The 12,136-nt window shown below is 35.2% G+C and overlaps 1 protein-coding gene across 1 annotated transcript in view; it reads right to left on the bottom strand.

Moving 5' to 3' along the window:
* The window catches only part of LOC102594095 (pleiotropic drug resistance protein 2-like), a 10,690-nt gene extending 3,095 nt beyond the window's left edge, over window positions 1–7,595 (bottom strand). Inside the window, exons 1-19 of the mRNA XM_015308031.1 lie at window positions 6,942–7,595; window positions 6,535–6,655; window positions 6,350–6,438; window positions 6,083–6,167; window positions 5,708–5,998; window positions 5,547–5,637; window positions 4,421–5,321; window positions 4,130–4,290; window positions 3,641–3,744; window positions 3,402–3,560; window positions 3,189–3,357; window positions 2,961–3,079; window positions 2,546–2,878; window positions 2,007–2,297; window positions 1,841–1,924; window positions 1,621–1,754; window positions 1,320–1,547; window positions 1,027–1,198; window positions 675–929 (exon numbers count right to left, since the gene is read on the bottom strand). Of these exons, the coding sequence (XP_015163517.1) occupies window positions 675–929; window positions 1,027–1,198; window positions 1,320–1,547; window positions 1,621–1,754; window positions 1,841–1,924; window positions 2,007–2,297; window positions 2,546–2,878; window positions 2,961–3,079; window positions 3,189–3,357; window positions 3,402–3,560; window positions 3,641–3,744; window positions 4,130–4,290; window positions 4,421–5,321; window positions 5,547–5,637; window positions 5,708–5,998; window positions 6,083–6,167; window positions 6,350–6,438; window positions 6,535–6,655; window positions 6,942–7,297 (4,143 nt within the window). The 5' untranslated portion in view covers window positions 7,298–7,595. The remainder of the gene's footprint in view (window positions 1–674; window positions 930–1,026; window positions 1,199–1,319; window positions 1,548–1,620; window positions 1,755–1,840; window positions 1,925–2,006; window positions 2,298–2,545; window positions 2,879–2,960; window positions 3,080–3,188; window positions 3,358–3,401; window positions 3,561–3,640; window positions 3,745–4,129; window positions 4,291–4,420; window positions 5,322–5,546; window positions 5,638–5,707; window positions 5,999–6,082; window positions 6,168–6,349; window positions 6,439–6,534; window positions 6,656–6,941) is intronic.
* Between the last annotated feature and the right edge of the window lie 4,541 nt (window positions 7,596–12,136).

Here is a 12,136-nt window from a genome sequence, read left to right as displayed (position 1 = left end):
CTCAGTATTTTAGAGGCTTCATAGACAGTCAGTCAGTTAGTATTGAGTCTCTCATCTATGTATTTATGTAAATATTCTATTTTAAGACTCGAGTTGCCTTTTTGGCCAGATATGTATCAGTTAAGTTGTTTATGTCTTTGCATGGCATTGAGTTTTCTGTTGAGTCAGGTTTCCGCTAAGTTAAGAAAGCCAAGCCAAGGGTTCGCTTGGGGCCAGCAATGGTCTCCGAGTGCCGGTCCCGCCCAGGGTGTAGGCTCGGGGCGTGACACTTCTTTTGATGTGATGATGATATTAGTTGAGCTTAAATGGAATCACAAAGATTCATATAGCTGACCTTAACTTATTTGGGACTGAGACGTTGTTCTGCTTCTCTAAAATGTGTGTTTTTTCATACTATTTTTGAGATTTATAATCATCCTTATTTCTAAATTTGAGTTACAGGTTATAGTATCGTTTCATTTCAATGTTACTAATGACAAGAATTCTTACATTTATCGGTGTTTTAAGCCTGTTATAGGAGGTAACCTGTCTTATTTTTGGGGATACTAGTCCCACTTTTTATGGAAGGTTACTTGTAGCGTCTTTTGAGTGACCTTATAGTATAAAAATGCTTTGACTCAGTCAGTGTAGAGAAGTTAAACTCATTTTGATAGTGCAGGGGTTATTGTACTTACCGTTCTAGGGATAAGGAAACCGGAGAACAAGTTCCAAAAGCTGAGGAAGAATGACATGACGATGAAAGCAATTGGGTAGCTTGGAGTGAGTGCTACAAGCATCATTCCATACATTGTGAAGTAGACGAAGCACATGAAGACGAAGAAATAGAACCAACAGAATTTAACAGCTGTCCAGTGGAAACCAATCATTGAGTATAGGAGGAGGCTGTAAATAAAAGTTTGGATCGCGACGTAGATAGTCTCTATGGCTACCTGCAGAAGGAAAAATGGAACATTAATCTCTTCCATGATGAAATATTAGTCCAAAATGAAACTTTTACAAGTTATGTTCTGTTGGTGCTTCATTTACCTGAGCAAATGCATAAGGCAGCGCGGAATACATCCCTGCTGCTCTTTCTCGATAAAAGACTGTTCTTTCTACCGCCACAACTGACTGGACAGCTGGAGTATTTGCTCCGCCAAGGAACACAACAGCAGCATACATAGCTCCAAGTATATTTAATAAATCTTGTAGTTTGTACCTGTTATCATGATGATCACATCAGGTTAAACGAGCAAGGATTGAGGCATACTTAATTGATTCATTGATAAAACAGTGATGACAGAAGGAGAAATGAATTCTTCAGTAAGCCGATGACTTACATTTTGTTCCCTTTATCCCAGAAGATAATTCCGAATATGATTACTATCGTTGCTGTCATGAAAAACCGTGTGGCATTATATTGTGGATGCCTCCAATAGGACAAGTGTTGCTTCCAAAAGCAAACTTTGCACTGACTGATAAACGTTTGGGAGTATTTCGTAGGAAAATGAAGGTCTCGGGACCCTGGTGCTGGAACACTTAATTGTTTGATTAGTTCTTGATTCCTCCTGTGCAAGTTTGAGTTGTAAAACAGTACTTGAAATATAATCAAAAGGACTAGTTTGTCAGTTCTAAAGTTACCTGTACAGATCAGATTTCGCGTAAATATCTGTAAAGTCCACATTAACTTGAGCCTCAACTGCTGGAGTGGTGATATCCAACATCCAAGTAGCTGGATTATATCCTTCTTTGATTGTAGGAACCCCCGGAACAGACTGAAAAAAAAAACGGTTTTTGTTACTGATTTATCTATACAGCAATGCCGCGACACCTTGAAAATTTTGAATGAGATGATACTGACCTGAAAATATTCGATCAATAGGCGAGAATGATGTCCAAGAGGCCCTGCATAAATGACTTGTCCTCCTCTTTTCATTAACAACAGCTGCAAAGGTTATCTATCACATGAGAAGAACAGTGGCATCAAAGAAAGAGTGTCATATAATTGCCAATGTTCCAATCATTACCTCATCAAAAGCTTCAAAGATATCTATGCTTGGCTGGTGTATAGTGCACACGACAGTTCGGCCTGTATCTACTGTATTTCTCACAGTTCGTATCACAATTGCTGCTGCTCTAGCATCAAGTCCTGATGTAGGTTCATCCATGAAAATAATAGATGGATTTGCTACTAGTTCTACAGCAATCGTCAGTCGCTTCCTTTGTTCAGTTGAGAGACCATCTACCCCTGGCAGGCCAACTAGAGAGTTCATGAGAGGATTCAACTCAACTAGTTCCATTACTTCCTCGACGAAATTCTGAACAAAAACACTAAGCAAGTTAGTCCTTCACCTTCTTTTCCATGAAAATTAGCATGGCCTCAAGACAGATGAGGTTGTCTATTCGGTATTGTGATGATTCATCATGATGGACTAGTTTTACGCTGGCTGTCAGCCTATCATGACTCTCCTTTTTTATCCGGACTTGGGACCAAAATGCGATCAAGGTTTAGAAACATATGCAGGAACAATAAATGAGGCTTTTGCGGACCAAGGGACGTAAATACCTTCCTAGTTTCCTTTTTGACATCCGGAGAGAGACGCAACCAAGCTGAATATATCAATGACTCATAGACAGTAACATGTGGAGAATGAATGTCATTCTGTTCACAATAACCACTTATCCGAGCAAAAGTTGATTGGTTTTTTGGATAACCAGAAATGATGATACTTCCGTCAGTATAGCCACCGGTTTTTCTTCCTGCTAAAACATCCAGCAAAGTAGTCTTCCCAGCTCCACTTACACCAACTAAGGCTGTAAGAACTCCAGGCCTGAACGCGCCACTGACATTTCGTAACAATTGGAGACAAGTCTCTTCAATTCCTTTGGCTTTCATTTCCTGACAAGTCATACAACCAGATGATGAGTAAGAAATTAAGCATATCAGTATCATCACTTGGAACCCGGTGAATGTTTCTTACTGCTGGCATATCGACAGAGTAATTGACGTGGTTAAATGCAAGTGACAATGGCTGGAAAGGAAGCACCATTCCTCTTTTTTTGCCTACTTTTTTGTTAATCCTTACATCCATATCTATATCTGCAATGATCATTCAGTTTTCGCTTAATTTTACACGAGTATCTCTCTAAAGGAATGACATTTAGAAGTCTAAAGGCATGGAAAATGGATATGTATATGCTTGTCAAACCTTCAAACGTTGCGGTGGTGGATGCTGAACTCTTCTCTGTTGATTCTTTGAGATTACGGTTTCCTTGCTCGTTTTTCTTACTTTTGTCATCATCCATAGTAACAGCTTTAGAATCAGCAGATGCTGCATTTTGTTTACAAGAATGGTTCAGAGGGCAAGAAATGAATTTCTGAAGTTATAAATAGAAGAGAGAATTTATATCATACGATTCATGTATGTCAGAGCCAAGATGAAACAGAAGTTGAAGAGAATTGAGAAGGCAAATAAGGCGATAACACATATCCAGAACATATACTCGTCTAAATACATGCTCCTCGACTTGAGAATAACCTTGCCTACTGTTTCCTCAGAGAAATATGTGTCATTGTTACTCTGAAAAGAAAAAGATACATAAGTAAAGATAATCAAAAGTTGATGGTAGTCATTCTTCACGAATGAATCGTAGAGCTTACAGTACTCCATCTTTTGTCAAGAAACTCGTTGATGGCTATTGCATTCTGCGCATATGACATGGGAGACACATAGTAGCCCCATTTTATCCATGGTCCGAGGTCATCTACAACAATAAATAAGCAATGGCATTAAGATTATTGGATATTTATGTGAACGTCGATCCATTTTAGTATTCTAACTTCATTTTACAGATCCCTGATGTAAGAATTGACAATCTCCAACTCCCTCCGTTTCAATTTGTTTGTCCTACTTTCCTTTTTAGTCCGTTTCAAAAAGAATGTTTATCTTACTTTCCTTTTTAGTCCATTTCAAAAAGAATGTTTACGGCCACAAGATTAAAGTACATTTTGGTTCATTCTACATATCTTTAGTTTAAGACCACAAGACTCAAAAGTCTTCTTTACTTTCTTAAACTTCGTGTCAAGTCAAAACCTGACAAACAAATTGATACGGAGGGAGTATAAAGAAATTCCTCATAGAGAACTGACCTTTAGCTACAATGAAACCACCAAGCACAAAGACTATCAGTAGAGTGAAAGTGCCAATAGTGTTTGCAACTACTAGAGTCCTTCCAATTGCAGCAATAAAACGGAAGAGAGACAACGTCATCTGGTGCAGAGCGAAAAAAACTAAGAATTGGCGGAAAAACCTGAAAATTTTCCAAGGTGCAAATAATGTAAGTTTGATCACTTTGAGCTAATTGTTCATTGTGTATTAAACATTTACATTGATCATAGATCATATTATTTGGTCTCTAGGAGTGAACGACGGGTACATACCTACTTTCAGCAGGAGCAAAACCGATGGTATAATACGTAAGGACAATCCATATCAATGATTCCATAAAGGAAAGGGGGATTCTTAAAAGCCAAATAGGGAGAGCAAAAGCCCAGGCAGGATAAAATAGAGAATCTCTTTGTTTAAAGAACACGGGAAGTCTGAAAAGGGTCAATGCAAGTTCTGCAGTACCGTTAAACATTACATTGATGAGGCTGAAAAACAATGCCCCGCAAAATTTGTTACCGTCTGCTATCTGTCCAACTTTCATTTCTGTCCTAGAGAATACTGTAAAGGCTATAATTGCCATGATAATAATCTGGAATGTCTTGAACATGTATAAGAACGAATTCCGCTTCATCAATAGCCATTCCCTTGAAAAACATGCCTTGAAGAGTTCCATGTTGGAGATACCATACTTCTCTGTGACAAGTGCAGCAGGATGGGCTTTACTTTTGTCATAAGCAACTCCTAGTTCATCGAAAAGTTCACGTCCAACATGGAAATTGCTAAAGTGTTCCGCGAATTCAGCTACTGTAATGAATCTGTAAGGTTGTTTTTTTCTGAACCAATACTGTTCTTGGTCCTTTAGAGAAGTAACCTCTTGGAGAAAGTCAGCAATTCCTTTCCTTTCTGGGCATTTAAATCCAACACTTTCGAAAAACTCAAGCACGTTCTCATGTGGACCTTGGTAGACTATGCGTCCCTCTGATAGCAAAATAATGTCATCGAAAAGTTCAAAAGTTTCAGGTGCAGGTTGAAGAAGGGATATTATCATAGTCACATCCATTATATGGACCATCTGTCTCATGTATTTTACAATTTGAAATGTCGTAGAACTGTCAAGGCCCGTCGAGATTTCATCCATAAAGAAAACTTTAGCAGGACCAACCAACATTTCTCCTGTATTCAATAAAAAGTTCATACAAATGACATAAGAATGAAAGATAGACTTTTGACACCCATTGCCATAACATTTATGTTGTTATAAAAGCATGTCATTAAGGGTAAATGGGAAATTTAAGGCAAAGAGTTCCACCAAATTTAGAAAGATGCATTCTTTTTGGAACAGACTAAAAAGAAAAGAGTGTCATGTAAAATGGAACGGATGTAGCAATAGTCTAAAACCTGTCGTCAGCCGCTTCTTCTGTCCACCCGATATACCTCTTCTCATCTGATCACCTACCATTATATCAGCACAGGTATCCAGCCCAAGAATCTGCAGAACATCTCAACAATAAGATACCCCTTATCCGGTTCTTAGATGCACGGAATTATCAGGATCTAACCTTAAGAACATAGTCTGTGACTAGACTTGATTCTTGGCCTGCAACTGCTGTAGCTTTCATAAATGCATCTATCTCAGGATCTGGTTTGATTCCCAATTCCTTTTCGCGCCTTGACAGTTCTTTGAGGAGCTCATATCTTGTTCCAACTCCTAAACTACGTCCAGCAAAATCCAATGTCTCTCTGACTGTCATCTCTCCATGATGAAGATCATGCTGACTAATATAAGCACAAGTCCTTTGAGGGATAAAATCCGACAGTTCATGACCACAATAATTGATTTTTCCAGAAACCTAAACCGATGAACAAATAGTTAGATATACATCATAGAATAAACACTTTACGCCGTCATTTCTCAAAGTCAAAGATTCACATACCCTTAGATCCTTGTCTGGCACTGCAGCAAGCGCCTTTAGCAGTGTAGTTTTCCCACCTCCTGGAGGCCCAAGAAGTAGTGTCATCCTATAAGATACAACAAGCACGATGTGCTTTTCTGAGACTCCGATGTAAAACACTTTTCAAAATAAACAGAACTTGGAAACTTCACCAAATAGACTATTTGACTAAAAGCAATTTTTAAAAATAAGCAGATCTTGGGAGCTTCTCCAAACAAACTATAGACGGAATGTGTTTATTGAACATACCTTGATGGTTTTACTATTCCACTTACATCACGAAGTATCTTGACCACCCTTTTCTTCGAAGGGACAAGCTTGATTTTTTCAAGAGCTCCCTATGAAATTTGAACATAAAAAAGAAACTTGATTAGGACAAGTACGTACCTTTGCTGCACAGAGTGCTCACTATAATTGTTGAAAGGAAATAGTACCTCTACAAAGTTGATAGTAGCATTCCACAGAGTAGGCAGTGCTCTAGATCCAACATATGTATCTCCTTCAATGGAAAGATGCTCGAATCGAACTTCAATTTTTGGAATATCAATCCCAACCCTGTATCATGCAAAAAAATACATCAAAATATTCCTATGGATATACACATAATTTGCATAATTGGAACAACATCAAAGCACCAAAAAAAGATTATTGCACTCAAGGATGAAAACCATGGGACACAAGGTTCAAATCCTAACAACGACAAATATGTGATTTCGTTTCATCTGACAAAGCCTCAATGAACAAGTACTCAATAAAATAGTCGAGGTGTGCACAAACTGAACGTGACACCAATGAATCGAGAAAAAGAGACTGAAAATCAAGAAAGATTAAAGTGTTTTACCTATCAATCCTATCTCTTAGTCTACGAAGAAACCTCTCATTATCTTCTTCAACAATCTTAAGTATACTTTCCATCAACTTCTTTTTATCTTTCAATCGAAGATTGGTAACATCGACTTCTTGATGAACAACCTTCCCATCATCCAATGTTTGCTTCAAAACATCTTTCCTCAGACCATCATCTGTTGAAAGTCTCTCAATTGCAGCCCATTTTAGCTCGTCTTCGTCATCATTTTCCCTCCCATTTCTTTGGAAAACATCCTCTCCAGGTACAGTAAAAACTTCCCTAACACTTGCTGATCCAAAACTCATTCTCAAAGACTTGGACAATTCATCTTTGCTTATAGTAGCTGACATTTTCTGTAAAAAAAAAAACTCGAAAAATTTCACCTTTTTCGATTCCCCTGCTGTCAATTCAAGATTTAATCAAACACCTTTTTTTTGCATAATTCAGAAATTCACACAAAAATTAAAGATAGAATAGTTTTCTTGTACATACATCAAGAAAGTTATTTACTTTCTTAATGCATGATTTCTAAAGTTCTTCACACACAAACAAAAAAAAAAACAGTCGTCTGATACTTAGAAGAATTAATCTAAATAGTCGTCTGATACATTGGTGTGTTACTAATATATCTCTTCTTTTCACTTAGTTTTTATTCGTCAATATATAATGATGAGATAACTAGTGCAACTTATAACGTTTTGTTCGTTTTCAACAGGTTTTGTATGGTTGGGAAGACAACAAATCAAAAATGTAGCTGAGGAAACTCAGCTCAGTTAATACCCTTCGCGATCATGGACTGGAACCAATCAATCGCGGAAGTCAATGTGGTAACTGTCTAGTACTCCCTCTGTCCCTATTAATAGGGATAAAATGGTAAACTCACTATGTCATTAATTATTTTCTTAATATGTGTGTCAATTTAAAAGTGGACAAGTAATTAGGGACAGAGGGAGTACATAACAGTTTTAAGTTCAAAATAGCCGGCGGTTGTATACTACATGTATACAACTGTGCATAATCTATGTTTATCGGCTAGAAAAGGTACATAGACCTGATGTTTATCAAGAAAGCAAATGCAGTACTATCTCTCAAATTCTTTAAGCTAACTCTGTAAAAGAGAAGGATGAAAGCAATGAATAGTACCCCTCGATTTCAATTTGTCTGTCTTACTTAATTTTTCTTTTAGTCTGTTTGAAAAAGAATGTCGCTTTTTATATTTAGTAACTTTTTACATCCAGCATCCTACATAACATATCTAAGACATATTATCCATTCTATCACAATTTTTTCGACTCATATTCTGTTTTTCATTTACTCTTCTTTAATTTCCTCCAGAGACTGGGTTACGAGTTCAACATAAACCAATAATTTTGTCTCAAACTTTGTATTTGTGTTAAAAAAATCTTTTCATGTGTAAATAATCTCTTCAGAACCCAATATATTACGGACTTACGGTTAAGAAGCGAGAACTTATGAGCTAAAATTTTGACTCCGTCATTGTCTTTTAACAATTATAAGAAGTCAATAGAAACTAGAAAGATCAGAATTCAGAGGTGAAATATGAGGAATTTTTTTTAAGGACAAATAATCATAGTACAATGATTCAAAACAAAATAAAAAATTTTAAAAATGCAATTAATGTATTCAATTTTTAGGTGAAAATAAGGGACACTTGGGACATTACCACATCACAATTTAATGTAAAAATTCAATAATTGGGCATGCATGGTCCCAATGTCCTTTTTTTTCATTGGTCTAACCAATTTTCGGTATCTATTTTGGGCCTGATTAATTTAAATACGTATTGAGAATTTGTTTTATTATCGGGACAAAGCTCTTCCTATAAAGAAAAAACGATTTTATTCTTAAAATTTAATTCTACATGTATATCTCTTAATTAAAAACTTGTGAAGACAATTACGAAATGAGGTGACATTTTGTTGTTTTAACTCTTCTAACGTCTATTAAGAAAAAACAATTAATATAAGATCTTGGAGATATTATAAAAATTGTAAACATTGTGCTATTAAATGTTTATTCAAAAAAGAAATATTGTTTTTATTTATGAATCAATCAAATGCGACAATACTTTATTATTAAAAAAATCGAATTGAAATTGGAATGTGAAACTCGTTTAAAATAAGATAAATAAATGGATGTATATGGAGGAATGTGAACCAAAAAAAAAAAAAGAGGTAGAGAGGAGGAAATACACTAATTAATAAAAGATATTTTAAAAAAAACTTATTTTGCTTACTAAATCGAAAAAATTAAACCAAATCCAACAAAAGAGAATAAAATTTAAAATATTTTAATAATAATAAGAATAATAATAATAAATAGATAGTAAATGAATTTTGGGCTTTAACAATGTCCTAACGCTGATATTTTAAGGTTTTATGGTTAGGCCGACCCTATGATGACTATTATTTAATGTCCATGTTTTTTTCCTGCTAGAAATTAAATAGCTATAATTAAATGAATATATAGTTAATTAGTTTATTCTTTATCACTATAGTTAGTAGGAGAGAAAATTGAATTTAATTCTTTTAGTTGACTTCTTTATTAGACAGGCACTTATGGTTATTCCTTTAATTTTATTTCAAGCTAAATTTTGTTTTTTCATATATATATATTTTTATTTATTACCTTATTATAACACATAAATCAAGTTTATTTTCTTTGATTTATGACTTTATATTCATCGAATAGTGTGGCTACTAGCCACTATTCATAATAATTGGTAATTAAGTCTCAGACGTCTTAATTTTTTTATTTACAAATCATGAATGTCTAAGTTAATTTAATTTTTTTCTTATTTAAGTTCGGTTTTTCTTTTTATCAATTATTTTGTCAAAGACCATCATGGAGAACTCATGATATTTCATTAGTCAAGCTTGTTACGTTAGTCAACTTTGATTCACTATCTCTGCTTCTTCAAACTATATATATATATATATATATATATTATTTATTATTTTGCTTAACTAGAAGAGTAGAAAATTTCTTCAAACTTAGATTAATGTTAGATTTGACAAGTTCAAAAGTGGCAAACTAGTATTGGTTAATACTAGAAAAATGTGACATGGATTAATAATTATTAGTCCCTCCAGAGTAGATATATATGGGACCTAGGCCTTAAATGTACTTGCAATAAACAAAAAATAGTATTTCAAACCTATTGATAGATCTATAAAACTATTAAAAGTATTGGTAGATACGTGTTAAAATTGCTAAAATCAATTTATATTTGAAGAATTCAGTATGAATACGATAATATTTTTAAAAAGTTTAAGCAATATTCAATAACATTGCTTCATTGAATCCCGAAATGTAGGCAAATCTTTATACATGAAATATATTAAATTATTCCTTAAAAACTACATTCCATGTTGAATTATTATAACTTTAAAAGTAAGATAGATTACCTATTATAACATGTAATTAATGTACAACTGAAAAATCAAAAAATTGAATAAGAAAAAATCGAAAGATTAAAGTACCGTTACAATGTTTTTTTTTTAGTTTTTAATTCTAAATACTGCATAATTTAATTTGCTTTTGGCTTCGAAAAATTAATTCAAGTTTAATTAAGAGGATTTGGAAAGAGTTGACATATCCTAGAGGAAACAAAAAAGAAATGTTTCTATTTTAGGACAAAATCCTAAGGTACTATATATATCATATATGTATAATATATGTTACTATAATGTAACTTAATTACAAGGTTTTTTGTCAAATTTCCCAAAAAAATGCAAATACAACAAAAACCTCAAGTCTCGATTGAAGGTGGGCTAATTTAACGGATTGATGGTTGACTTTTGGGAGACTAATTGGTGTCTTCCGTTATTAGCCGTGAGGTGCTATTAACTAGAAAGAAATTGACAATTGAATCCACTGATTTTGTACCAGATGTTTCAATTTTATTATCGTATTATAAGTCAAGTCCTGATATATTGAGATAGGTAATTAAATGTATTGGATCGGAGTGTCACGTTCCGACACGGTATTATTGGATCGGAGTGTCACGTTCCGACACGGTATTATTGGATCGGAGTGTCACGTTCCGACACGGTATTATTGGATCGGAGTGTCACGTTCCGACACGGTATTATTGGATCGGAGTGTCACGTTCCGACACGGTATTATTGGATCGGAGTGTCACGTTCCGACACGGTATTATTGGATCGGAGTGTCACGTTCCGACACGGTATTATTGGATCGGAGTGTCACGTTCCGACACGGTATTATTGGATCGGAGTGTCACGTTCCGACACGGTATTATTGGATCGGAGTGTCACGTTCCGACACGGTATTATTGGATCGGAGTGTCACGTTCCGACACGGTATTATTGGATCGGAGTGTCACGTTCCGACACGGTAACATTAAAGGAAAAAGATATTGAATTAACTTAATGTACTCAATCTCAAAGAACTCAATTCCCAAATTAGTTTGGTTTGGAGGCATGAGTCCTCATGTGTGATCTTCATATTGTTGACTGATTACGTACTTACTTTAGTGTTGTTGACACTGGTTCATGTGTTTGTTGCTTGCCACCTGCTAAGTGTCATAGTTGATTTTATACTATTATTCATTACATATTAGTTTCTATTTTGGGTTGGCCGATGATATCTACTCAGTACATGTTGCCCTGAACTGAGTCCTACTTGTGTTTTTCTTTGTTTTCTTTTTGTGGAGTACAGCGAGTGTATCAGTGACTTCGACTCGCCCTCAGCTCTAGCCAGTGTCCAGCACATCAGGTTCCAGGGTGAGCTATTCATTCCAACTCGTGTTGGATTCTCTTGGTCGTGGCATGATATCCTTAGTTTTCGAACATAAACTAGTTTATTCATTTTGGGTTGTGACAAAGTTGGTATCAAAGCGTTAGGTTTGGTGATCTCATCACACAAGGACAAGTCTAGTAGAGTTTTGCGGAATGGTACGGGGCCGCCTTTACTTTTCTTTGAGAGGCTATAGGACTTTAGGAAAACTTCATTCCTTCTTTATTTCGTGCTACTACTTGAACCCAATTGGTATCTAGGTGATACAAATTGGTATCTGAACTTCTTCACTCTATTTCACATATGGTTAATACTAGAGTATTAGACGTTGAAATAACAACATCAGAAAGAAAAAAAATGTGTCCTTAGAAATAGATATATTTTCTCGATTGACTACAGGGCCCGTA

This window comes from Solanum tuberosum, unplaced genomic scaffold, assembly GCF_000226075.1.
Source record: "Solanum tuberosum cultivar DM 1-3 516 R44 unplaced genomic scaffold, SolTub_3.0 scf00072, whole genome shotgun sequence".
Classification (NCBI taxonomy): domain Eukaryota; kingdom Viridiplantae; phylum Streptophyta; class Magnoliopsida; order Solanales; family Solanaceae; genus Solanum; species Solanum tuberosum.
Note: the sequence above shows the minus strand (reverse complement) of the source record. Positions and strands in the feature narration are given on the sequence as shown.